Source organism: Cyanistes caeruleus, chromosome 1 (genome assembly GCF_971803275.1).
Source record: "Cyanistes caeruleus chromosome 1, bCyaCae1.hap1.1, whole genome shotgun sequence".
Taxonomy (NCBI): Eukaryota; Metazoa; Chordata; class Aves; order Passeriformes; family Paridae; genus Cyanistes; species Cyanistes caeruleus.
The window spans coordinates 110,137,742-110,163,156 of record NC_141701.1 but is presented as its reverse complement, the minus strand read 5'-3'; the positions used below and the strand labels follow the sequence as shown (position 1 = coordinate 110,163,156).

Below are 25,415 nucleotides of genomic sequence, written 5' to 3'. Positions count from 1 at the left end.
GTACTTACTGCAGCTGTAAAATCTCCTAGGCACTGGCTGGAGTGTATAGAGCAGCTGAGGGCTCCATGAATTGAAAACTTGACCAGCAGTTCCTGGTGTTTAAAATAGTCTGGGTAAACTCAGTTCCCACAAAGCACCCATCTGTGCCTTGCCATGGTGCAGCAGGTTTTGAGTTCCATGGAAGCTTGTCTTGGGATTTTCATTGGCTGTGGTGGAGGTCTGAGGGCTAAGGCCAGAGCCAAAAAAGGGTGAAAGTGGTGTTGGAAGTCTTGACTGAACACACCCAACTTGAGTTAGTTTGGAGTGCTTAACTGAGTTTTATATCTTCTCTAAGAGCGGAGTGAAAACTTCACTTGGCTTCAGTGCATGCAATTAATGAAGTGCTTAGTGCTCAGTGAGGCTGAACTGGCATCTCAGGGAGCAGAAAACATTGACATTCCCCACCAAGCTATGGATGAAAAGAGGTTAGAGGATGAGATCTTTTAGAACAAAAGTTCTTCTTGACTGCCACAGTGTTGCTGACAACTCAGATCATTAACTATTAATTATGTTTGAAATCACTAATGGAAAAACTGTTTCTTGGGGTGAAGGCTGAGGATTAAGAAATAGACAGCTTCTATTTGCACATATTGCTCTTGGAGAAAGCTTTTGCACTCTGGTTATTTGGATTTTCTAGCTTTTTTTGCATGCATTTATAGATGATAGTTTTATGGGGCAGAAAGTGACCTTGCAGTGGGTCTTTTGCAGCAAGGACTCAAGTGCAGAAGAGCACCTTTGAGCTAAATCTTAGGACTGGCCTAAGATTCATTTGTTTCTCCTGATAGAAATGTCAGGCCAGAGTAAAGTGTTTTTATTTTCTGTTCTTAGGCAGAGGGAGCAGGCTTTACTGAATTAATCTGAAACTTGGAACCAAACCTGAGCCCTGTAGCAGCTTGGTAGCTGACAAACACCATAAACAGAAAGCATAAAGAAAAAGGGCAGGCAAGAGAACAAATGCGAAACTGATTTCTTACACAGCTATGTGTGCAAATGCTGCCAGGTTACATCTGCACTTGACCTAATGGATATAGACAAAGACTTGGGTTCCAGGGTAGCAAACAGGAAATGCTGTTTCCAGACCTTCATTGAGAGGAAATAGAAATAAGGGTTGTATGTTGTAATTGCTTTTTGATGTCTTGATGGTCTGAAAAGCCATTAACACTATTTTTAAAGTGACAACCTAATGGGCTTCTTTAAGCAAGACTTTTGTAGCTACTGATCTAGAAAATCATGCAATTCAACTGATGTGAAACAGGAGAGGTACTGAAATTTTATTTTTCCTGGGTGAGCTGGAAATATAATGTGTAGAAAGTCGTTTCATGGAACAGATAGAACCAGCATGAACATGTACATGGAGTATAGGCTGTCACTTGAGAATTTCTTTGCACCTTGCAATTTGAGCTGTGTTTCCAAAGAAGGCTGTGAGCATAAATAGGAGCTGGATTCCTGCCTACCTGCCTGTGAAGATGCAACTAATCCCTGCAAATGTCTGTGCTTGAGCTAAGTGTTCACAACAGAGAAGCACTGGACTATGGTGCAATCCTTGCAAGTCAGGCAGCTGCTTTGCCCACTTCTACTCTTAACTTGATGTGTATTTTGGGGTAAAGTCCTGTGTTTTTTTCCTAAATGTCTGTTTTTCCACAGATCTCAGAAGTGTAATGACACTTAAATTGGAATTTAGCTCCTTAGTGTCTAGAACCTGACTGTGTATCAAAATTACTTGCCAAAAGCTCCATTGTGATGGAAGGCAACTTGATCAATAAGTGGTGTCTGGAGAGCAATATATGTGTCCAGAGGGGCAAGTTCATTGCAAGATAAATTCTCTGTTGATTATAATGGAAATGTAGACAGGCTTGATGAGCTCTTAAGCTGCCTGGGGAAGAAGAGTACTGTTCCCTCTTAGCCACTGGCTTACCAGGATTTTGGTAACTGCAGTGTCTCTTTAAAATTCGGAGATGATGTTTTTGCTAGTGGGTTACCAGCCTTTTTGTACCTCGAATTGTAATGCTGCAGTGTGGGGTGCAGAGAGCAGGGCTGTGAAAGAGAGTCCTGTGGAAGGACCAAAGGACGTTGAATTTTGGATGGATGGAGGAAAAAGATCTTCACATTTATGCTCCTATTGAAAATAATTCATGAAGATGTACAAAAGGAAAGTACTGACAGATGTGTTACCTCTAGTTTGACACAAGCTGGAGCAGAAAGGAAGACCCTTCATGAATTTCAAGAGAAATTGCTAATTTCTAATTGCTGATGGAATCTGCAGTCTTAAAAAGGTCCTGTTTTTGCAGTCTTCCCTGAGATATGATGAGTTCATAAATTCTGGCAGGAAGAAGAAATGTTTTGGCTCTTGATCATGAGACATTTTAAAAAGAAGAGGATGAGGGGAGAGTTAAGAGGGAGGAGGCATGCTCCCTCTTGGATTAATTTGGCTTGTGAAGCTCTCTTTGATATTACACTGTGAAGTACCATCTGTCAGTGTAAAATGTGTGGGTGCTTTCATGATGTAGAGAGGAGAGATACTTCCTGCAACTAGAAAAACTTAGGGGAAAAAGAGGGAGAAGAAAAATTCGTGAAAGAAACAACAAAACCCCCCCACATCTTTCCTTGTCTAGATCTCTCTGTCACTTTATCCTGGAAATGCAGTGGTTTTTTGCAATCCCTTGTATTGTTGATTCTCTCCTCCTGGTTTACAGATACTGCATTGTCTCTTTCCTCTTTTAATTCTTCCCCTAGAAGAACAATCAATTTAATGTTTTGTGAAAGAAACAGTCCCCCAGAGTAATTCTCTGGCTTAAGTGGTCAGCTTTGCTCAACTCCACTGAGAAAATGGGTTTTTTGCATTTGTTGTTGTTGCTGAAATTTTGCCTGGCGTCCATTTTTACTTCATATGTAAACATAATGGAAACATTTTGGGTGGAACAAAGCTACCTGTACAGACTTACTGATGGTAAATACATACTCTACACTGACCTTCCTTTTCCAGACAACTGTGTATGAAATAGAGGGTAGGGGGGAAGAGGAATTGATTAATCCCTGTGTTGTGGGGTTTTGCTTGCTTTGTTTTCCATTATTTGTATTTTATAGCCTGTGCTACCTGGGAGTATGTGATCCAATAGTTAGGGACAGGCAAGGGCTGCAGGAATGTCTGGTGGTTGTGTGGGTATCCTGGAAATTCATCCATTCTGGGTGTTTTTGTCCAAGAGTGTGTCCCCTCCTCACCCCAAGGGTGAGCTGGAAGGCAGGTATGATGTAAGGAGGTGAGATGTGTCTTGAGCAGCCTTTGTCTGAAAAGTTGTCGTCCTCACTTCTTTTTCTGCCTTTTTCTGAGTGATGCTGTTGCATCTGTGATGGCTTAGGAGCATCTACAAGGGAAGGTGGGTGGTAGAAGCACTTGGGTTAGACAAACCAGCTTGTTTGGGAACGGTGACCTAGAGCTTGATTACAAGTCCATATGACACTGCAGTTTTTTCAACAAATATATTATTAGCTCTAATAAAAACTACTTTCCTACAAAAGCCTGTCTTTTTCTAAGCCTTCTTAAGGAGGTGAGGGGTTTGCCTAGCTGCTCTTGCATTGAACTTGCCAGCTGTAGATCTGGCAGCATCGTTTGTAGTTTGTTTCTGTCCACCAGCCCTGGTGGACAGCTTCTCCATTTAAAGGCTGTTTGGCTTTTGCGGAGGGGTGGAAGATATCTCTTGTTTCTTCTTGTTTAAATGAAGTGCCTAAATGCATCCTGGCAAGTGGTGGACCTCTGCAGAGGTACCTTACAATCCCCCAGGTAATATCCTCAGCTTTGGGCATGCACCTTGAGCTGCTGCCTCAGGGAAAGCTGCTGTCTCTGCAGGCTTGTGCAGATAATGTGAGCATGAGGACAGAATTCCCACAGAAAAACAAGGGTGTGGGGGGAGAGAGAGATTTTCTTACATCACTGATTTCTCAAAAGGATGAAGGATAGCCTGTTTTTCCTCTTTCTTTCTGGAAAAGGGGGTGGATTCATTTCCTTTCTGGAAATGAATGTGAGTATATATGGCCAGCAGCAAATTCCACGTTTTGTCAGATATTTTGAGGCGATTGCAATCTGTCATCCTCAAATCCCAGTTCTGCAGGGTTCAGCATTTCTGTGGTGTTTGATATGAAACATTTGAAAAATCAGCATGATACTGGACACCTAACCTGCTTTATGACCCTGGTGTTGGTTGTACTTACTAAGTGATTTATCCCAGATATCAAAGTTTATGCTAATTTTGCCCCAAGAAGGGATGTGAGGGACTGGCATGTAACTGAGCACTGGCAAGTTCCAGTTGCTCCATTATTTTGTAGCTTACGGCATTTTTAAATTGCAGCTTCCTTGCCAGACTAGAAGGAAGATGAACCACCTTCTGTGCAGTCTTGGGAGACTGCAGTTTAATTTAAGAGACTTCCACGTTAAAACCAGCCTTGTCTGACATGTTTCACTAAGGCAAGTCATTGCACCAACTGGCTTTAAAACAGTTGTTTGAGATAAGAGGCTGCAGTTTGTTTTTCAGGATGCAGGAGAAAATATGTTATGAGCCTGATAGATTATTTTTTTTTTTCCTTTTCTTTGAAAATGGATGCCTTATGTATATGAGAAGGTTGAAGGGTGTTGGAGTTGAGTATATTATTTTGTATCTTATCAGAAGATCCTTTGAAAATCTTTATTTCTCATAGGAATTTCTACAGGATTTTAAATTTTCTTTAATAATGAGTTGTATGTGTGGATAAGCAAAAGGTGGCCTCCAGTTGTGGCAGCTGACAACTCTGAGTTGATGCTGATGGCTTTAGCAGTTTCACTCCTTCATTTAGGCATCAGAAAGGACAATATGACAGTTTTCCTGAGAGGAGCAGTGATCCAAGTGAGTCAGAGCTGACCATCTCTTTTCCTTGTTCGCTTCTGCCTGAGGGTCATGAGAACTAGCATGGTTTTTCAAAAAATTAGAGCTTTATGGGTGGGGTTATTTAAAATCAAGCTATTTTGAATATTCTCTCTGCATATGAGAGCTCAGATGCACAGTCTGGTGGTGGGAGCCAGGTGGAACTAATTTGCATGAGGTTGCAGAGTAGTTGGTATCACAGCTGAGGCATTTCAAAACCCAGTACTGGAGACAATCAAGTCCTACCATTTTTTGTATTAATACCTTCATAGCTGCAAAACAGGAAGCTTAAAAAAATTGCCTAAAAATATTGACTTTAAAAAAAATCAGTTGCTTCCCTGTCTGGATACTGACTGCTAATGCACTAAATAAAACACGTTTTCTGACTTACACCTCTAACATCTCAAATTTGGACAACAAAAGTACCCTGCATAAAATTACTGGCGAAGTGTGGCTATGGGATACTAACAGTGCAGCTAATGGAGAGACATTTACCTTCCTTCTCCCAATGCTTGACAGCCTTTTTCAGTGAAAAAATTTTTCTTAATACTCAATTTAAGCCTCCCCTGGAGCAACTTGAAGCCTTTTCCTCTTTCCTGTAGCTTGTTGCTGGGGAGAAGAGGCTGATTCCCACCTGGCTACACCCTCCTTCCAGGGGGTTGTGGAGAGCAGTAAGGTCTCCCTGAGCCTCTTTTTCTCCAGGCTAAACACCCCCAGCTCCCTCAGCTGCTCCTTATCAGACTTGTGTTCTAGATATCTTGATACATGAGGATAGGGGACTGGTCATCAGCATAACTTTTCTTGTCTGCCTAGTGGGGGTGTCAGCTCAGGGCTTGAACCTTTGCATTTTCAGTATTGAAATTGTGATTTCAGGCATGTCAGCTGTTTTAAGAGAAGAGCCATCTCGGACACAGTGTTTTCTAGTGATTGGTTATTCAGGCTGAACTGTATTTGAGTCCTCCCTCTGCTGTGGCTGGTGTTCAGTCCTTTCCAGAGTGATGGGGCTGCACTGGGAGCTGAGCAACCAGCAAGCTCTCTGCAGGGAAAGCCAAGTTCCCGGGAGAGACGCAGGAGGAAACAGAAACATTACTGTTGAATGTAACTGGGTGACTTCTGCTAGTGTTGCTCCACTTGTGAGTATCTAACTGGATTAAAAAATGGATGGTCCAAAAGCTGAGGGTCTTCTGAACTTCCTGTGAGAGAAGACTATGCGAAAAGCTCTAACACTTTTGTCATAATTTACAGTGTTTGAAGACCTGCTGTTCTTTTTGGGAAAGACTTTTAAGTAGGTTCACTGGGAATATTTTTTTCTATACCCTCACTTTCCTGACATGAGCTGATTGGAGAGATTATAAAGTTGTTGTTAATTGAAATAAGAAGTCAATCATTGTGCCTTGCTGCTCAACCTGTTTTTTCCCCTCTTGAAGGTCATGGAGGCGGAACAGACCAAAACGAGAAGTGAGCTGGTTCACAAGGAGACTGCAGCCAAATACAATGCTGCCATGGGAAGGATGAAACAACTGGAGAAGAAGCTGAAAAGAGCCATCAATAAGTCAAAGTATGTTTTATGTTTGGAGAGTAGTTTAGTGGTGAAAACTGTTTGGGGGAAATACCTATATTATGGGGTTTTTGAACCTGTGAAAGTGTACTGCTCTTTGGGTTCCTCTCTGTGTGTAGCAACCTGACAGCACAATTGGTACTGGTATTTGTCCTTGTCCTCCTAATGAAACACCTGCTGAACTACATGGGATAAGAAACCTTTTCTGAGCAGCACCTTGGTCTTGTTCGAGTGCACTGAACTCTTTGGTGGTGTGTGATTTGAGGAACAGGTGATTGGGATCCACACAGGTGCTGACTGCAGAGCTCTGTGTGGATGTTTCACAGCCTGGGATTGTTCACAGTTCTTATTTTTAGTCAGGAGAGCAACAAAGCAAGTGACAGCTGAAAGGTGTGAGACTGCATGGGTGAAAGCTACTGTACACGAGGCTTGTTTACTTCCTGCCACTGCCATAGCAAAGCTGTGTGAGAGCCGTTCTTGGGGAAGGAAACACCCTTTGGAAGGCATAGCTAAGCAGCTTGTGTCATTAATAATTGTGTCTGCATTTGCTGTGCAGTTTGGCTCTGTTGCAGAGAAGGGAAACAGCTTTTTGCTCAGAACTTGTTTAAAATTTTGGCCCTGTTTACAACCAATTCTTAATCCTCTTTATATTTCACCATCTTTTTTTTTTTTTTTTTTAATATTTCCAGACTGTGGCTTGTCTAAACAATCTGCTTGCTGTACTTAGCTTTTAATCCCTTCCATTTAAAAATGACTTTTTGGTGAAATCGGTCAACTGAAAATCTATTTTGACTGGTGTTTGCTCAATTCAAGAAGGGATTAGCACTTCTCAAGCAAGATTCAAGCGTATTTGCTGAAATAGTGTAGTGGTGTGACTTCCTAGAATGAGCTGCATGCTGTTTGTCTAGCACTGCACAGGGGCTGTGAAAACCATCATCAGATCACTAAATGACAGATTCCTCTGGATAAGGCCAATATCTGAGAACAATTTTGGCTGCCAGGAGTTCCTTCCCTGCAATAAGATTTAAAATAAAGACCATGATTAAGTTGTCAGTGGGGTCCTACATAGCTTTTTATGGTGGTGTGGAGTCTGGTGTCCCTGCTGCCTCTTGTGTGACATGCCTTTGAGTTTCCATTTCTCTGCTGGAACTACCTTTGAAGGGGTGTCTTGTGTCGTTCTCTTTGGGCCAAGCTGTTTGCCACTTCTGTGGAAAGATCCCAGTGTATTCATCTGTCTCACAGCAGGGCTGGCTGCAGCATAAACCATCTAGGTAGGGTGTTTTGGAGATCCTTTAATAAAGGCTGTACAGAAATGCCGCTTCTAACCTAGCACTGATGTGAAAGATGCCTGGTGGCACAAATAGTCATGGATGTCTTTAAAGTTATGCTACATAGGGATGTTGGAAAGGTCAGTTGTCTTCCAGCATTGCAATTTTCACATAAAGGAGAATTGCAGCTGAGCTGAAAACATCCATGATGTCAACTGGCTACAGAAACTGGGAAATGAGGATTTCTGCTGGATTTGCAGCTGTTTGTATTGTAGGGTGTAGCTGGCCTCTAGCTGCTTTTCAGGAAGGATTTAACACCAACATCCTGCTCTGACCTTCTCCCTGGGTAGTGTGGGAGCACTGGCTCTAACACCTAGGCCTTTTTGGCCATTTTTTCATCTTCTCTTTAAACTTGTGTATAACTCACTGTTATCCACAATTAAACTCACTGAATGAGTTGCTCTCTTCCGGGCAGGAAATGATTTGCATTTGCTCCTTGCTTCAGTTGGGATTAAGACGCTTAAAGCCTTATTATTTTGAAAGCAAGGCTGGGGCATCCTGGAGGAAAGTAATTTAGATGATTTGCCCTGTAAAGTTGATGAGCAAAGGATTATTGGATAGTTTTGTTTTGGTTTTGCTTTTAATTTAGTTTTTGGGTGCCTACTTGCTTGTGATCTGCGAATGTGCATACGGCTGCATGTTCTTAACAGTTACCAGATCTTCTCAGTGCCTCTGAGCTGTAGGATAATGAACCCTCCTGTGTTAGCTGTTTTTGGGAAGTCACTTTCTGCTCTGGTGGCTTGGGCAAAATGCCTTTCACTCTTCCTGTCATCTACTTGAAAAGCACTTTGTCTGTGCAGTGCCCTGTGCTCAGCCAGCTTATGATGCTTGTATCAGTAAGCAGTTCCTGCCCTGCTGAGTTCCAGGCCAGCCCACAATGGTTACGGGGCCATGAATGTCATGGAATGAAGGGACCCTGGGACACGGGAGTGCCTCCCCTGCCAGTGCCCTGGTTCCTGCTGGCATCAAGTGCCTGGCTGTGTGTGAGCCATGAGTGAGCAGGAGCGTTTATTGCGAGCTCCTGCTCTTGGTCTCCTTCCAGTGGCTGAGGTGGTGTTTTTCCTACCTGTTGCAAGTAAACATTCCTGTTTGTATGTGCACATATGCGTATTTGTGTATATACACACATGCACGTATGTATTGTTTTTTCACACCATGCAAACACACATATGCTTGTCACTGATAGAGAGGGGATTTTTCCCAAGGCTTGTGGAAGCTGATAGGAAGTTAGGACTCGAGCCTGGGTTGTTCCTCCCAACTGGCACCAGGGTAAGGAAGGTTGAGAATCAGGTCCTTTGAGGTGAGTGGTTTTCACTGCGTTCCCTGTGCGTGTTTCCCTGCAACACCATTCTGTCAGTATCTGTCTGCTGCCATTGCTTTGGGGTACAGCTGTAGCAGTCCTTTGTCTGTTGGATCCAAATTCTCAACTGCAGTGTTTTATTTGGCCTGGCAGGTGCATCTGTGTAGCCTTTGGCAGGGTGATGTCCCACTAAGGGAAGGCAGAGGTGCATTTTGATGACACTGGAAGCATCAAGACTTGGCTGTGTGCTCCTGGTGATGGTGGGAGGGTGCTTAAAAACATCAGAACTGTAAATAACCTACTCTGATGGAAACACAACTCAGTTATTTTGTGCATGACTGTGTAGTGAATTCAACCCTTCAAAGAACGTAGGATCAGAAAGCCACATTTTCACACTCCTGAATTCCAGTGCACAGTCCAAAATGCAGCTGCAGGAGGGCTTACAGCTCAGAATGGCCTTGCTGTCAGGGTAGAAACACAAGGGTGGTTCACATTCTGTTTTGTGTAAAGCCATATCCGATTGCTTATCTCTCCCCTACTTTCCACGAGAGCTGCTGAGTGGGGAGGAGGGTAGTGAGCCCTGTTGAAATTACAGTTATTTTTTTTTGTATCTTTTTTTTGTGTTGTATCAGTTGATATTGGTTTGTGGGCTTCAAAACTTTGAGGGTGGAAAGTGGTTTCTAGGCTTTGTGCTGCACCTCCCATACCCCTGTCCTCTTGCAACCTTACAAGCAAGTGTAGGGAAGTGCCTGGTGGGCCACTGTTGGGAACTGCTGTGCCCTTGTGTGTGGTGCTCTGACTTCTCTTCACACCCTCTCCTTCACTGAAAAATCCAAGTACTGCCCCACCACCCCCCACACTTGAACATGGAGCAGGTTCACCTTCTGTAGGAATTTACATGTGCTGTGGGCTCAGAAATTAGCTGGGTAGGGAGAGGATGTGTGTGCCTGAAGCTGGATGTTACATTTAAATATCTTGCAGAATGAAGGCCTGGAGGAATTAGACTGTGAACTCCAAAAACTGGAATTTTGCAATTTGAATTTAGGTCAAAAGACTCCTGAGAAACAGATGCATTAGGGAGTAAGAGAGAGACACTGAGAGCATATGTAGGTGTTCCATCATCTGGATAGTGGTCTCTTGGGATTGCAGTGATACACAAAATAGCTGTGTTAATGCTACACAGAGAGCAACTCCCACGCCAGTACACTGCGTTCAGTCCCAGAGATTGTAAACAACTGTTCTTTGTATTTTCACAGACCTTATTTTGAACTCAAGGCGAAGTACTATGTCCAGCTAGAGGTACGTATATAATTCAGATCCATCTGAAACTCTTTACTGCTTACAGTAAATACTGAAATTACATCTCAAGTGCTCTGACAACTATGTTGTGTTTTTATTCAAAACCTCTTGAGCAATTTGCTAAGCACATTTTAAAGATAAAAGTCTAAGATAGTCTTTGTTTTTTTTGTGTGAAATAAGAGCGTTTGAACTCTGTCAGAACCAAAAGAGTACAGTTTGACTGTCTTTGCTTATTGTAGTTTAATGTGTCTGGAATTTATTTGTTTGTTGTGGGTTTCATTTTTCCCCCCCATGCTTTATGCTTCAGACTGTTTAACTGTACTTGGGGTGCTCTTTTATGTTCACTGGTTGGATCAATTAACAGAATAAGTAGCCTGCTTGCAGTGCTCAAATATTATGCAGATGTGAATTTCTGATTTGGGGTTTGCCATAAGAGGAATTTGGGATTTGGCTGGATATGCTTTCAGGGCTTTTTGGCATCTCTGCACTGCATTCTGTGTGGTGCAATGATGTCTGGCCATGCTTGGGAACATGCATTGCAGAGCACAGTGGCCCTGGGGCAGGCATGGCAGTTCTGTGTGGGATGGCAATCCCTGCTATTACAGCCAGTCTTGGAGCTGCCAAAGATGGGGGCAGGCAGAGTAGCCCTAGAAATTCAAATGCAAGAATCATTCTCTTTCTACTCGAGTGAATTTTGCTGCATGTGGCCCCCCAAAACTGGAGCCTGGCTCCTCAGAGTTGGAGGGTAGTGGCTGGTGCTGTTGTGTGGCGCAGGGTTTAAGTGGAGCACATTGCCTTGGACTGCTGGCCCTGGGTGCAGGAAGGCTCCAGTGGGGTGCTGGGTCAGTAGGATTCTACCTAGAAAAGGATTCCCATTCATTTCTGGGGTTCAAGGCATATCCCACAATGGTTTTGTCAGCCCTTCCCTGGGCCGCCTGAGACTGAACAGCATTTTGTAAGCCTCAGAGACTCTGGTGTGCACCTTTCTCCTTGCCTGGTTCCAGGCTTGGGTGCCCTCTCCTCCTCTGCCTTGCCTGCCTGCAGCTGCTGCTGCATCAAGCTGAACCCTTGCCTGCCCTGGGCTGGGTGCCAGGCCAGTAATCCCTGCTGCCTAGAAGCATCTTTTGAGAAATTCCCTTTTTTCCATGGGCAAATGCACTGTTTGTGGGCCTGCTGCTTCTCCATGGCAGCTGCTCAGTGCCCTCCTGAAGCAAGGTAATTGTGTAAACTGTATGAAAAAAGCACAGATTGCTTTTAATACACAAAAAAACAGCTTTGAGAGAGCTACAGACAAACAAGCAGTGTTTCCCCTTTGGGAAATAGGATGTACAACACTCCTGTCCTTGCTGTAGGGTGGTGTTTGTGCCTGGGGACACAGGAACTGCTGTATTACAGCTGCCAGAGTTTGGGGTTTGCTGCATTCTGTTCTGCAGGTTTAGTGAGCAGAAGTGACAGGTTTGGTGCTCAGCAGAGAGTGAGGCTCAGCCCCCTCGGGCTGCCAGCAAACCTTAGGGGTTCTGGGATAAGCAGTGACATAGCTGAGAGCTGCATTCCTGTTAAGGAGACATCCTGCAAGTTCACATCTTAGCAGGGCCTCGGCTCTGTGCTTAGCCAGGGGCCATGACCACACTCTAGAGGCAATCCCAGTCCCTAGCTCCTGTGGTTGGCCTTGCTGTTGTCTCCTTCACAAGTGCCACTACTTGTGCTAGGGTGCTTCTGAATTCTGAGCTCTCCCATCCCACAGATACCAGCCTCGGTTTGTGCTTGCCTGTGCAGAGCCAAGGCACCTGGACACATAACAGGCAACTGTGTGCTGTGTCTTGTTTGTAGTGAAAGTCCATCTAATACCTGTCTCCCTTGTCAGCAACTGAAGAAAACAGTGGATGACCTGCAGGCCAAACTGGCCCTGGCAAAGGGAGAGTATAAGACTGCCTTGAAAAATCTGGAGATGATCTCAGATGAGATTCATGAGAGGAGAAGGTCCACTGCCATGGGGCCCCGAGGATGTGGCGTGGGTGCCGAGGGGAGCAACACCTCTGTGGAGGACCTGTCAGCGAGTAAACCGGAGTCAGACACCGTCTCCAGTGAGTACAGAGCATTGTTGTGCTTGGGAATATCCCATGGGCATTGTAAGAAATGCTGACATTAGGGCTGCTCTGCGTATTCTGCAGTTTTGAAATTTGCTGGCTGTTGTGGGACTATGGCTGAGTTGTGACGCTTCTTGTTATTGCAGGAGTTGATTACATTCTTTAATAGCCAGTTTTCAAGGGAAAGGGTAAGGAGTTAAAGTGCATCAGCCATTCCCTTAACATCTCAGTAGTTTTTTGTATGGTGCTGTATGAAAGGAGCAAAATGAACAGAGTTCAAAGTGTTTGTCTAATTTTATGCCAGTGGTGCTGCTGTCAGTGACTGGCCTGGGGTGGTCGCAGGCTGTCACAGATGATTCAGCCAGTGTGGGAACAGACCCTTTGAATCAAGTGCTTGTGTTCCAGTGCTGGGCCTGTGGCAGAGGGAGCTGAAGTTGTGGCTACAGTAGTACAGAAAGGTGTGATGCTCGCATGGAAGCGTGTAAGGATAAGCTCCTTTGTGCTGCAGAGTCTTTTGCCAAGGTGTGATTTCAGCAGAGCAGGTGGGCTGTGAACAAGGGAAGTGAAGAAGCAGCAATATGCTGCTGCAGTGTGCTGAGGGGCTCTGTAGGAGAAATGGGTGACAGCAACAGCCTCCAAGGAAGCTCCAAACAAGCAAAGTAACCTCTGCTTTCTGATGGCACATGGGGACCCTGTGCTGCAATGTCTGTTGTGTGGTGAGTTTGCATTTGTCCTGGCTCTGAGTGAAAGTGGAGAGAGAGATTACATGTGGCCTACTTTTGCCTCCTTCCTGGACACTTTTTCCCCTTCTTGATGCAGAAAGTCTTTTTCTTGCTCCCCAGTCCCACAACCACCAGTTTTATTTGTATTTCAGCTTTGTTTCTGCAGGGAAAAGTTTAGGTCAGGATTGCAGGCTTCTGTGATTGCACAGCCCTGGTGCCCAAAGGCAGAAGATGCAATTTCCCTACAGACATCAGTGTGTACTGGCACTGAGGCCTTGTAGGTCCTTGTGTGAACTGGGAGGCAGCCCTGGGCTGGCCTCCACCCTCTGCAGTGGTGGGAGTTTCTGCACAATGTGTTGGAGCTCTCTCACTCAGTACTGCACAGCTGGGACCTGAGTTGCAGCAGCAAGTGGGTGCTGTGTCCAGAGAGCTGATGCAGCCAGGTTTCAGTATGGCTGCTTATCTTCTGCCACCCTGAACTCCTGAGGCTGACCCTTTCTGACCTAGGCAGGAATTACCTCTTGGATACCTGCAAGTCCACCTCCTTGTGCAAAAGGCCTCGTGGAAGCCTTAGCTATAACTGAATTTTAGGGTATTTTATGCTTTAGGAATTCAGGGATCTGGGATATAGGGGCAGAAAAGTTAATATTAATTAATTAATTCATTAAAAATTAATTAATTTTAGTTGGTGGCTCCCCTGGCTGCTGCTGAGGCTGCAGGCAAGGACCAGCAGTGTGGGCTCATCCCCCTCTTGAATTGCACAGTCTGACATGAATGGAAGGAGATCAGCTTGTATCTGGTGCCAACACAGAACTGGGTTATGACAGGGCAGCACTAGCAGCCTGGATTAAATAATAAAATAGCCTGGATTAAGTTCTCATTGTAATGTTGGGGGAGCTTTCCACCAAGGTCCTTTTATATCTTGATTTCTGTCTGCTGGAGTTGGATAAAACACCTCATCATCAGCAAGTTCCTTGGCCCTTGCAGATGCTCTTGTTACAGTGAATTTAGATTGTGAAAAGGAAGCTACAGTTAAAGCTGTGCCAGTTGTATACTGCCTGATGTCACTGCTTCTTGCCAAGCAGAGGACTCTAATTAGAAACATTTTTTGCCAGATTTTTTATTGCTTTTGCCCCCCACAGTTATCTGTACTGCTCACCATATATTGATGCACAGCAAGTGAAAAGGCCCCTCTGCAGACTTAGATTTGAGATAATTAAAAACAAAACAAAACCCCAACCACAAGAAAAGCTGTGTCAATATGAAGTGCCCTGGAGAGGACTCAGGAAGGTGAATAACGTTGTTATCCACTTTATGTTTGAAGCCTTTTGGGTCAATTGTGCAATGTGTAAATGCAGTTCTGCAATGTGCAAGTCCAGCAGAAAAAGGTTGATCATCTCTGCCATAACCATGGCAGTGGCAGCCTCTGTTGGCACCTTTGTGTCCGAGCAGTGGCTGCGAGCCCCAGGTTCCCAAGGTGACAGAAGAATTTCTTTGAAGCTTCTCCTTTGAGCCATTTTGTTAACGCTGCTGCTTTGCTCCTGCTGCTCTTCCAAAGCGATTCTGAGCCTCACAAACAATGGCAGGAATCACAAGGAAGAGGAATTGAAGATAACCTCAGGTCACTGTGGATGTCTTGCTGTGTCTGGGACTTCTTCAGGTCAATGTGATTCCAGCACACACTTGTGTGGTGTAGAGGCTGATGTGTGTAGAGAACCTTCTGATCCCAGTGGGACTGCTTGTGTGCAGAAGTCTTTGGTCCCCACCCTGCAATGAGCCTCTGAAGTGCATTTAACTTCAGCAAAATCTACACCCTTGTGTTGTACAAGATGGAACCTTCTTCAATGGGTCCCTCCTCTTCTCCCTGCAGCTTAATCTGGACAGACAGTTTTGGTTTGCTTTAATTAGAATTCAGATCTGTGCAAACACAAGCAGGGAAAAGAATATGTGCTTTGTTTTGTTTTGTTTTTTTTTAATTTGGTGGTGGTTGGTGATCCTCATTCAAAAATAAATCCTGGGACCTTTGTCTTTCTAATTAGTGCCTTAAATAACCAGGAGGCTGCGCTGGGATCAAGATAGTGCTGGGGGAGGCAGACACAGGGAATTAGGCTCTAACCTAAGTTGTCTGCTGAAGACCACAAGTAAGCAAGGCCAGCAGAGCCAGTAAAATCTAAGAGCTTCTTAGCATGAGGCGCGGTAGCTGCGGCAGAGCTGGCCTTGCATGGCCTGGCTGGCAGGTATGCTGCTCCTCTGGGCAGAACCAAGCTAAGGCTTTGCACAGGGGACAGAAAACTAGAGGGGGCAGCCCATGGGTTAGCAGTGTGTCCGTGTATGGAAGATGAAAACCTGAAAAACTGAAACAGGTGCAGGAGGGGAGGCTTAATTACTAACTGGAATATTCTTTGAACATTGCAGTGGCTTCAGAAGTGTTTGAGGATGATAATGGCAGCAGCTTTGTATCCGAAGAAGATTCAGAAACTCAGTCAGTATCCAGCTTCAGCTCTGGTCCTACGAGTCCCTGTGAGGTGCCCACTCAGTTCCCTCCTGCAACACGACCTGGAAGCCTGGATCTGCCCAGCCCGGTCTCCCTCTCTGAATTTGGGATGATCTTCCCTGTCCTGGGCCCCCGGAGCGAATGCAGTGGGGCCTCCTCCCCTGAATGTGAAGCTGAAAGAGGTATGCACAGCTGGATACGCCCTGGGCCAGTGCTTTTCAGCTTTATAAAGGGAGCAGGAAAACCTTCCCAGCCTCCCTAGGCATATGCCAGGGAATGCTCTGCGTTGCTGGCCACTTCTTTGGGGAAGGCCCAGTGTCTCAAAGTTAACAACAGTGTTTATAACATTATTGTTCTCCTGGCTGCGAACTTTCCCCAGTTTTGTCTTAGTGCAGGGGTTTGAGATTTCGTCAGTGGGATTCTCATGGTACATTTATTTGGAGGAAAACTTGAATTTATTTATTTAAGTTACTGCCCTGCATTATTTGAAATTTTGATTGATTTGATGATTTTGAAAATCTTGCGTTCCAGGGGGGGAAAAAACCCCCCACAAAAAATAACATGCCAGAAGGAGCTTCTTGCAGGCTCTGCCAGCCTTGGCTGACTAATTCAGACTAGAGGATTACCACTGCCCTTGTCTGCTCCATCCTAAGGCTGTTCTCACTAATTTGCTGATGCAGTGCACAAGACGAGCACGGCTTGGAAGGCCAACTTGGTTTTGTTAAAGCGTCTTGCTCCCGCTCCTGTAATTTCTGTGTGCTTTGGCAAAGGAAGCTGCAGAGGCACCTGCTTGAAGCTTAGCTTGCAGAATGAAATCCGGGTTTAACGTCCAGTCTAATCCTTTCTTTGCAGGGGATAGGGCAGAAGGGGCTGAGAACAAGACAAGCGACAGAGTGAACAAGAACAGGAGCAGCATCAGGAGCAGCTCCACTGAAGGGCTGGCTCTGGATAACCGAATGAAGCAGCTCTCCCTTCAGTGCATGAAAATCAAAGAGGGAATCTGCGCGGGCAGGAAAGCTGCCCAGATTGGCTGAGGCCTTCTCGTGCCCCGTCCTGAATAATGGGAATCTAAATATTTATACATGAACTTCTAAGTGTTTGAAGAACGTTGTGCCAATAATATATGCCAAATCTTAAGCGTTTACTCTGAGAATTTAAAAATGCACTAAGAAGTTTAATTGATGTGGAGGGCTGAAGTTTTTACTCAGTAAATCCTTTGTAGGCCGGACGAGTTATCAAATGTTTAAGCTGTGCTCATATTTCACAGACTTTGTAAATTGTTTTGTAGCAGCCTGGCTGAAGCAATAACTAGTAATGTTCCCGTGTAAATTCATGCCAGTCGGGGGTTTGAAATTCAAGCCAGACTTTTGCAGAGAGCGGTTTGGCTTCGGTTTTATAGAATGAAATGCTCTTTAGATACAACCAATCTCTTGAGTACAAGTGGCATAATCTTTGAACATCTGTATTGGTCTGTATTATGCTGAAACTGTAGAAATATTTTGTATACAGGAAAGCTGTTGCATGTGTGGGGTCTGAAAGCCTTCACTCTTCCCTTGGTGCTCACAGAAAGGATAAAACGAGTCATGCCTCTAAAAGCCTATAAAACAGATGGATGTCAGGAAGGGGATGGTAATGCCCAGCAGTGGGAGGCCCTTTCTAGACACCTTCCTGAGTCTGGCTTGGACTCTGCAGGTGATTCCAGTGACCAAAAAGAGTTGATTGGCCCCTTGCCCTTCTGCTTCCCTGAGAAGTGAAGTATTATTTTTCAGCACTTTAAGTGTTTTTTGTTTTGTTTTTTTCCCTCAAAAATGGGAGTCATAGATGTTTTCAGGACGATTATGATAAGGGGTTTGCCCTTGAAATATGCATGAAGAAAAGGAATTGCCAGTGTAGATTGACAATGTGTTCTTAAGCTTCTCTGTAGGTTGTACTGTGTGGGGGTTTATAACTGTTAAAGGGACTTGGGATTTTAGTATGCCCTAGACAAAGTGTTCAATAAAACTAGAAAGGGCACGGGGCATGTTTTGCCAGCAGCTGTTAGGCAGTAGTAGTGTCTGATAATTATGCTAATAAGTGGTAGTAAAAATCCTAGGACTCTTCAGTTTTGGTGACTAAGCATTTCTGAAAGCACCATTTTATCTAAAATGTCAGTTTCTATTGTTAATTTGATGGGAATCTTAGTATTGCCCAAAGTATTTTCTATTCTATGTTTTTGCAGTCCTGTTGTATTTCATCCCTGCCACAGCTTGTGTATCTATTCTCAAAGTTAATGTAAAATTCTTCACACTACAGTAAACATTTTTGTTTTCCACCTTTTGAGTCTGTGCAAGTGAAGTTTCTCTCAAGTGCTGGGAACCAAATCTTCTCCCACAGCAAGTTGAGCCTCCAACTATCCACTTCCAGCTGGAGACTGCAGGCTGAGCTCACATATGTTAGAATCCATTGCAGTACGTGGGCACCTCTTTCCAGCTTTCCAAATCCCTGCATATGTGGCTCACTTTTTATTCTGAACTGTGCCACAGGACCAGAGCTTTAGTCAAGTTCTCCAAAACCCCCTTAGTGTGCAGAAGGAGGAGAGGTATTCTGTTACTTAAGACCTCTGTACCTAATGATGCTGAAATTGGCTGTGCAGAATTGGAGGCAAAGAATCCTATTTTCATTAAAAATTAGCTTCCTCACATGATGGGTGTTAAGCTGTAACTGTGTTAGACATTTATATGTTTACATCTTCTGAAGACCTTAAGGCTGAAACCTTCTACTGCCAGCAGTTCCCAGGCCCAGAAAATGCTCAGGAAAGAAATCTGTAGTTCCAAGTTCTGATGTAACCATTACTTGGGAAAAAGCTGGGATAGACTGTATTAAATATGAAAAGCAGTACAGGAGTGCCACACTGTATTAAGTGTTTTTACTTAAACTTTCATAGTTGAGCTATTGTCTGTGCTGCATTCTGTTAGAAAAACTAGCCAGAGGTCTTTGTGGTTGAATCTCACTTTTGCAGACCTCCCCAGTCAACACCTGTTACATTTCCCTGGGTTCTCTGGATGGTTGTTTTGGTAGTGATTTTTTTTGTCCTTTTTTTTTTTTTTTTTTTTTTAACCTCCCTTGTAATTAAATTTCTTCTCATCTGCCTGGAAACCCAAACTTCCCACAGCTGGGTGCAATGAATTAATATTGTGGGTGTGCTGCCCTGCGTATGTCCTGATTGGGTAAAACCATTGATCTGGAAGTTTGAAAGGGTGTGGAACCCACTCTGCCCTTCCTTTTCTACCACCCTGCTGCAAGATTTGCTGGAAGATCATGGTGCAGGCCTTCCTCCTTTGGGGTGAGCCATGGATTTGGCAGGTAAATCACCCTTCAAACATGCAAGCAAACAGGCAGAACTGTGTATCTAATAAATTAATGGAAAACTCTTTATTTCATACTTCATAAAAGCCATAATTATAAATATGACAGACTTAAATGAACATACATTGCTATGGAGTACAAGCAAATGAACAAGCTTTCTCCAGTTACTTTTTAGTTAAGCTCTTCATGGATTCTGATGTGTAGCATGATGGTAGCTGCATTCATGGGTATAAAAATAAGCCTCTGGTGTATCAAAGTATACATGATTGCTTCAGCTGCCCTGATGTGAGGATGTATAAAGCAAATTTTAACCTAGAACTTCTACTTTTCTTTGGTATTATCAATCAAGTTCTGTGTCCTTTTAGATGAAGCGATGAAAACCTCTACTGTATGTACACAAATGTAATTCTAAATAGGTGGCTCCTCAGAGGCTGCAGAGATTGTGTGGTTAAGTGCATAATGACTGTACAAAATAGTTACGTGATGTTGCAGCAGGACTGGACTCAGACTCACAGTCTGGGGCAGCTGGGCTAGAAGCTGTTGATAGCATTCATCCATGGTACTACATCTCACTGAATCTTTGAGAACTGAGGGATTGGATCAACCAAGGGCTAACCTGTATCTTCCTAACAAAACAAACAGAACAAACTATGTTCTCTGTCATGTGGCTCAAAAAATACTACACAGTACAGGGGAAAGAAAAGTTTAACTTAGTGACCTGAGGTTGTGTTAAAATAGAAGGATCAGTTCACTTTGCAGTATTTTTTCCAGACTTGTGGAAAAAATATAAAAGTATCTATTTGGCAGAAAATATGAAAGCAAATCCTAAATGCTTACATCAACGTTTTTTCTTAAGAAAAAAGGGCAAGAAAACTTCATTGCAAAATAAATTTGCCAGAATCCCTCGGCTACAATTTATATGGATATTGTGTAGTACCTCTCAAATACTTCACCTGAGTGTTCTGTCCTATAGCTGAAGGGAAGTGCACAGTGATGGCATTCTAGTAGCCTATGCAGGTGCAATATTTGAATAGAATTTGCTATATATATATATATATATATTTATATATATATAAGATTGACGCTAAGCCTAAATCCTGTGCATTAATGGGGATGAGCCCAATCCACCGACTGTTCTGAATGTGTAAGAAATATTAAGTGTATCCTGGTGGGGACAGGATCCTTTGGCCTTAATGCCTTTGCCTGGCATTAGGAAAGTGAGTACATTTCTTACTTTTTAGTTCAGTGAAGTTCAGCACAGTACGGAAGCTGAGCCTTATGCTCGTTCCACGCAGCATAAGTTTTGGCACTAACTTGTGCTCAGGGGAAAAGAGAAAGAAAAACTCCTTCCTGCCGAGTGGAAACCAGCTACTGAAGAACAACAACAGATTTTCCTGTAGGCAAGTCTACCAGCTTGATCTCAAACAGCAGAGAGTGTGCAAGAACTTGGTGCTGAAAGCCGGCACTTCTGGCATCTGTTTTTTGTACTGTCAGAAAGATATTCAGTTGAGACTTCCTCACTACCTCTGATTTTAGAGGTGATAAGATACGTGGAGGACTCCACTGCTATTCTGGTTTAGCCTCAGCAAAAAACTTAACAGAAGCCTGTAGGGAAAATGGGAGTTGAATGAAATTTTCATATTTTAGGGATGAAGCAGTCCTTGGCACATACTCCAAAAGCAAAGCATAACCACAAAGAACCTAATCTGTTTTTTTCTCAGCTTGTGCCCAGGCTGTTCCCTCTGTTGATTTATTGCAATAATCATCAGAAACTTCCCTGCAAAAGAAGGTAAGTCACTCTGTGACAAACTTGTCACAAATTCCCTAGCCCAGATGGTCTCAGAGAACTGCAGTCAGCAAGGTGTGTGTTTCCCAAGACAGGAGCTATCACTGCCCTTTCAGCACCACACGCTTGTTAAGCAGCTGTCTGACAAAGCAAATGAAACAAAAGGTTCTCCTACTTTCTGGAGAGGACTTATAGCAGATTTCTGTTGGAATAATTTTAGCCCACAGATATTTCTGTGGGCTACTGTAGAATGTGTGTTCAGTTTCCCAATGGCCAAGTGACACTTGGAATCTAAAGCAAGATTTAAGTGCTAACTTTTTGCTTGAAAACTACCAAACCAGTGTGAATGGCAGAAAAAATTCCTATGGCTGTTTTTAAAATACCCTTTCCCCCAATGGTGAAATATTGTAAATTTTGTGAAAATTACAAAGTTTAATCCATTTCAGGATTTGTGAGGCAGTTGGCATTAAATAAAAACTTACCATGAATCCTCTTCAGATACAATGTATGCAGATCTAGAGGAAGAGCAAGTAGAGGAGGGACACTTCGAAAAAAGTAACTTGTTCTGCATTAATCCCACCTCCACTATTTTCTTAAGAACTCTGACCCTGCTTCTATTGATGAGAGGGGCTGTGTGCTCAGTTCCCTCACTGGCTTCAACTTACAAGGAAAAAGGTATGTTTTCAAAGATGTCTTGCATAATGGAAGCAGCAAGTGCATTCCTTGCAGCTGTGGTGTATTGGGGGAGAGGTTTAAATGATCCTTTCCTACATGACGTATACTTACAAAAGTGATGAAAAGAAAACATTTCTTTGCTGAGTTGCTGATGGTGGGCAGTTCCCCAGCTCCTTGCACCAGCAACTGAGACTACCCTCAGTAGATAAAGTGAATCTTACAGGGGATCTTCAAAGGAAAACCTTTCATAGCTGCTCGAGGAAGGCTGTGCTGCACTGCCTGGACACTGCTGCTGGATAAACTCATGGCGTTCCTGCTCATCAGGATCAACCTAGGTCTAGCAGATGGCAGGAAGAAAGCCACAGAACCTCATACTCTATTAGGTACTAAAGTCAATTGCTTTACTTTTAGAAATAGCTAAAGCTGGAACCTTCCTTTTCCTTTACTCCTATATACATATTCCAGATAAGATGACACATGGAATACTATTGGCTCAGCAGTAGTACATTTACATTTAGATGTGAGAACCAGTTCCATGCTGAAACATTATAGATAGCAGCACAAACATGTAATAAAAGCTATTTGGTCCTGAGACTGAATAAGCAGAATACACAAGAATATTTTTTTTCTTACATGTTTACTTTTAAGAATAGAATCTTTAGCCCATATACCCTGTATGTTGGGAGGAGGGAATTTCAATGTTAGTTTTTCTGATAACTCACTAGACTTTGATTCAAAGTGTGGAAAAATTGAAATAAATCGAGTTCTGCTGGTTCATTTGAATATATGCATTTTAGCCTATTCCCAAGCCTGTTGAACAGTGCTCACTCCTGGACCATAGCAGCAAACCCACAGCTAAGTGCCCGCCACAATTAACTGACAATCCACGATTCTATGCTTTTGGCTATAACTCAGGATGTAATTTTCTTTTGTGCATGTGTAGTAAAGGTTCTTCACCTGTTCTTAGGCTGTTGGATAGATCAACTCTATCTCCTTAAACAGCACTGCACAGTTCTGTCTCCTCACTGCAGCTGTGACACCTTAAGAGGAGTAGTACTGTTAAAATCTAAGAAAAAGGGGCCCTCTTGTTGAGGCAGGAATGTGGTGGGGATAATGTTGTAAACTCCAGCAAATGTGTTCTCCACCTCCAAGTAGCAAAATCCGCACCTATGATAAAGAAAACTACCTGTTAGAAATGAGATCTAAAGCATGTTTCAAACCTCTATGCAGACTTCATTAAGTGTTACCTGTAGTCACCACTGCTTTTTTTCTGAAAGCCATAGGACCCAGGATCTCCCACTGTTGAGACGGTGACAAGTTCAAAACCAACACTGTATTGCCTGCAAGTGACATGACAGACTTTCTTTAGTTATTTGTGCTCTCAAGCAGAATTCAAATAGTTAAGCTTGTGACACACTCCTGTGCCACATGGCAGAGATCCTGTGTGATCAGATTGCTATCAGAGGACTTGGTGTCAGTGATCCCAGTATAATTTCTCATGTTGCAATACAACTTGGGACACTTTGTCTGTTCCTGTTAATGCATGTGACAGGCACCGCTGCCCCTGTCCTTCAAACTACCCAAATATGATGTCCAAATGCAGGAAAAAATGCAAAGAACTGTTCAATTAATGGAATCATGCAGCCACACCTCTGCCTTCATCTTCATTTCATGAGAGGAGTTTCCTCAAAGAGGGGAGGAGAAATAGAAAAGTTCTGCCATTTTGTGGGACTCACTGTAAAGATTTGCACAGGATAAACACTTGACTGCAGGTCAGGAGATGTTGCAATTCAGAAGTGCTGAATACTGGTATTTTGAGGTAATCATTAATTGTGCCAAAGCAATTTGGCCTGCATGAGTGTACTTTTTTAGGACATTGTCATCCAGCACTTCTTCTGGCCTGCTAGTGGCAGAGTAAATGCACATGCAGAGGTGTTTGAGAGCTGTAAGGGTTTAATCTTGCATATTAGCTCTACTGCAAAGTAAAACGAATTATGATCATAATAGTTTTAAGAGGAAGCCCTTTATACCTTCTTCCCTAACTCTGCTCAGACTCCAAAACTAAAGAGAAAGGAAGGCTGCTGCTTTCCTTATAGGTCAAGAATTTCCCTCAGTAGTTAATGTGTAGATTTAAAACACTATTGATGGTAAAGATAGAAACATAAATAGTACTAAATCTGAGTCAACTCCCACACCTTGTCTTCTGGATTTTCCATGAGCTTCCCACCCTCCCAGTGGATACCAACAAAGCTTTATATTTGGCATGCAATGCATATTGATGCACAATTATTTTCTACAAACCTTGGCCCCCGTAGTTCAATTAGTAATGGTCCATTCTTGTCTAGCTGGAATTGATAAATGGGGTTATTTCTGTAAGTGTCTCTGAAGTTTCCACATCCTCCAGCACTGTGACCTTTCCACTGTCCATTAACCTGAAAGAAGTCAAAAGTACAGAAAACAAATCCTGAGGATTTGTATTGCTTATATACATACACAAACAAGACTAGAAGGTCCTCTCATCTCACTTTATAGGTTACTGACTTTAGTGACCTCTCCTGATTTTTAAAGTGAAATGAAAGGTGGTGTTAAGCATTCACAAAGTCTTGTGCAGGTCCCCATCGCTCCTCAATCAAAGCCTTAAATCCCTGAGACGTAGTGTGTTTTTCCAGCCTACATGAAACAAGCACTGAGTGACTGTTTCTGACTGTGACAACTGCAGCTAACAGAAGACCCACATTCCCATCTCTCCCACGCCTACTAGACTACACAGATTTTTTTTGTCCTCAGACACACCTCTGTTGGGTTAAATGAGAAACAGCAGTGATACAGGCAGGACACTAACAGTGTTATAACCTTTTCCTCTAAAGATCTCTGCCTCCAGCCCTGTCCATCACCTCCATGCACTCTAAGAACCAGCACTGCAGTGACAAGATAACTATGTTCTGCAAGGATAAGACACACAAGAGGAAAAATGCTGCTCAGACTTTGAGAAGCAGGCCATCTGTTTCCAAGTTCCTCTTGCTAGTCATTAAACGGAAAGGTTAGACTCGTAAGACATGCCAGGCATTCCCACAGATTTATAGCTGAGATTCCTCTCTCCTATTACTTCTCTCTTGTCTCCGTCAAATCAGAAATGGGCAGCATTTTCTCTTGTGATTTAATTTCTTCACTCAGTGCCCAAACCCCTCAAACACAGTAAGTATAGAAGCAAGGGGAACTTATCCCGCCTGCCATGCTGCTACCCAAGAAACTAAAACTGCTGTGTGCTGTGGAGCTTTCTAGCCCTTTTCCACTTCTGTTACACTTCATTCCAGGAATCACATCAGGGCTTGGTGAGCTCCAGAGGTGACAACTTGACTCCAGTACAGGACATCTAACAGAACTTGCCTTTACTGCTGAACTGTGAATTAGTTCTCTGCTTGCTTTTGAGTGTGATGACTGCTAAGCAATCACCAAATGGGCATTAAATACAGGCAACTAACTTTTTGTATTCAATCCTAGAGACAGAATTGGACATGGATAGATAAAACGTACCTTTTTTATTTCTTTGAATACTAGACAGAGATGTTCAAATGAACAGGAGTTTTCTATATACTTAATTCTCTTTTCAGACATATTACAACATAAAATGGACGTCCCTCCTCAAACAGGTTTTTCACCTTGAATGTGTTTTTGACCTCTTAAAGCACTTCCTCCAAGTAAGCCCAGTTTTTAATTGCTGTATAGGACAATGGTTTCTGGCAGGACCAAACAAGTCATCATGCTCTTCCCAGGCATCTCTATTCACTCACCATTCTCTAGAACAGGCTTCAAGGGACTGTTCCAGAATTAACAACTGGTATGGAATATTGTCTGAACTTGAGAGCCAAGCTGCAAGCCAGAATCTGCCC

At 43.4% G+C, this 25,415-nt stretch overlaps 2 protein-coding genes across 7 annotated transcripts in view; one reads left to right on the top strand and one right to left on the bottom strand.

The window, feature by feature from the left end:
• SH3BP5 (SH3 domain binding protein 5) overlaps positions 1-18,030 on the top strand; it is a 51,535-nt gene extending 33,505 nt beyond the window's left edge. For all 4 annotated transcript variants that reach the window (XM_023919314.2, XM_086849935.1, XM_086849931.1 and 1 more), the window contains 5 exons: positions 6,359-6,489; positions 10,374-10,416; positions 12,281-12,500; positions 15,641-15,901; positions 16,572-18,030. In XM_023919314.2, the coding sequence (XP_023775082.1) occupies positions 6,359-6,489; positions 10,374-10,416; positions 12,281-12,500; positions 15,641-15,901; positions 16,572-16,753 (837 nt within the window). In that variant the 3' untranslated portion in view covers positions 16,754-18,030. The remainder of the gene's footprint in view (positions 1-6,358; positions 6,490-10,373; positions 10,417-12,280; positions 12,501-15,640; positions 15,902-16,571) is intronic.
• Positions 18,031-20,939: 2,909 nt separating this feature from the next.
• The window catches only part of CAPN7 (calpain 7), a 30,131-nt gene continuing 25,655 nt past the window's right edge, over positions 20,940-25,415 (bottom strand). For all 3 annotated transcript variants that reach the window (XM_086849902.1, XM_086849909.1, XM_086849917.1), the window contains 3 exons: positions 23,827-23,957; positions 22,773-22,865; positions 20,940-22,692 (listed from right to left, as the gene is read on the bottom strand). In XM_086849902.1, coding sequence (XP_086706028.1) covers positions 22,548-22,692; positions 22,773-22,865; positions 23,827-23,957 — 369 coding nt within the window. In that variant the 3' untranslated portion in view covers positions 20,940-22,547. The remainder of the gene's footprint in view (positions 22,693-22,772; positions 22,866-23,826; positions 23,958-25,415) is intronic.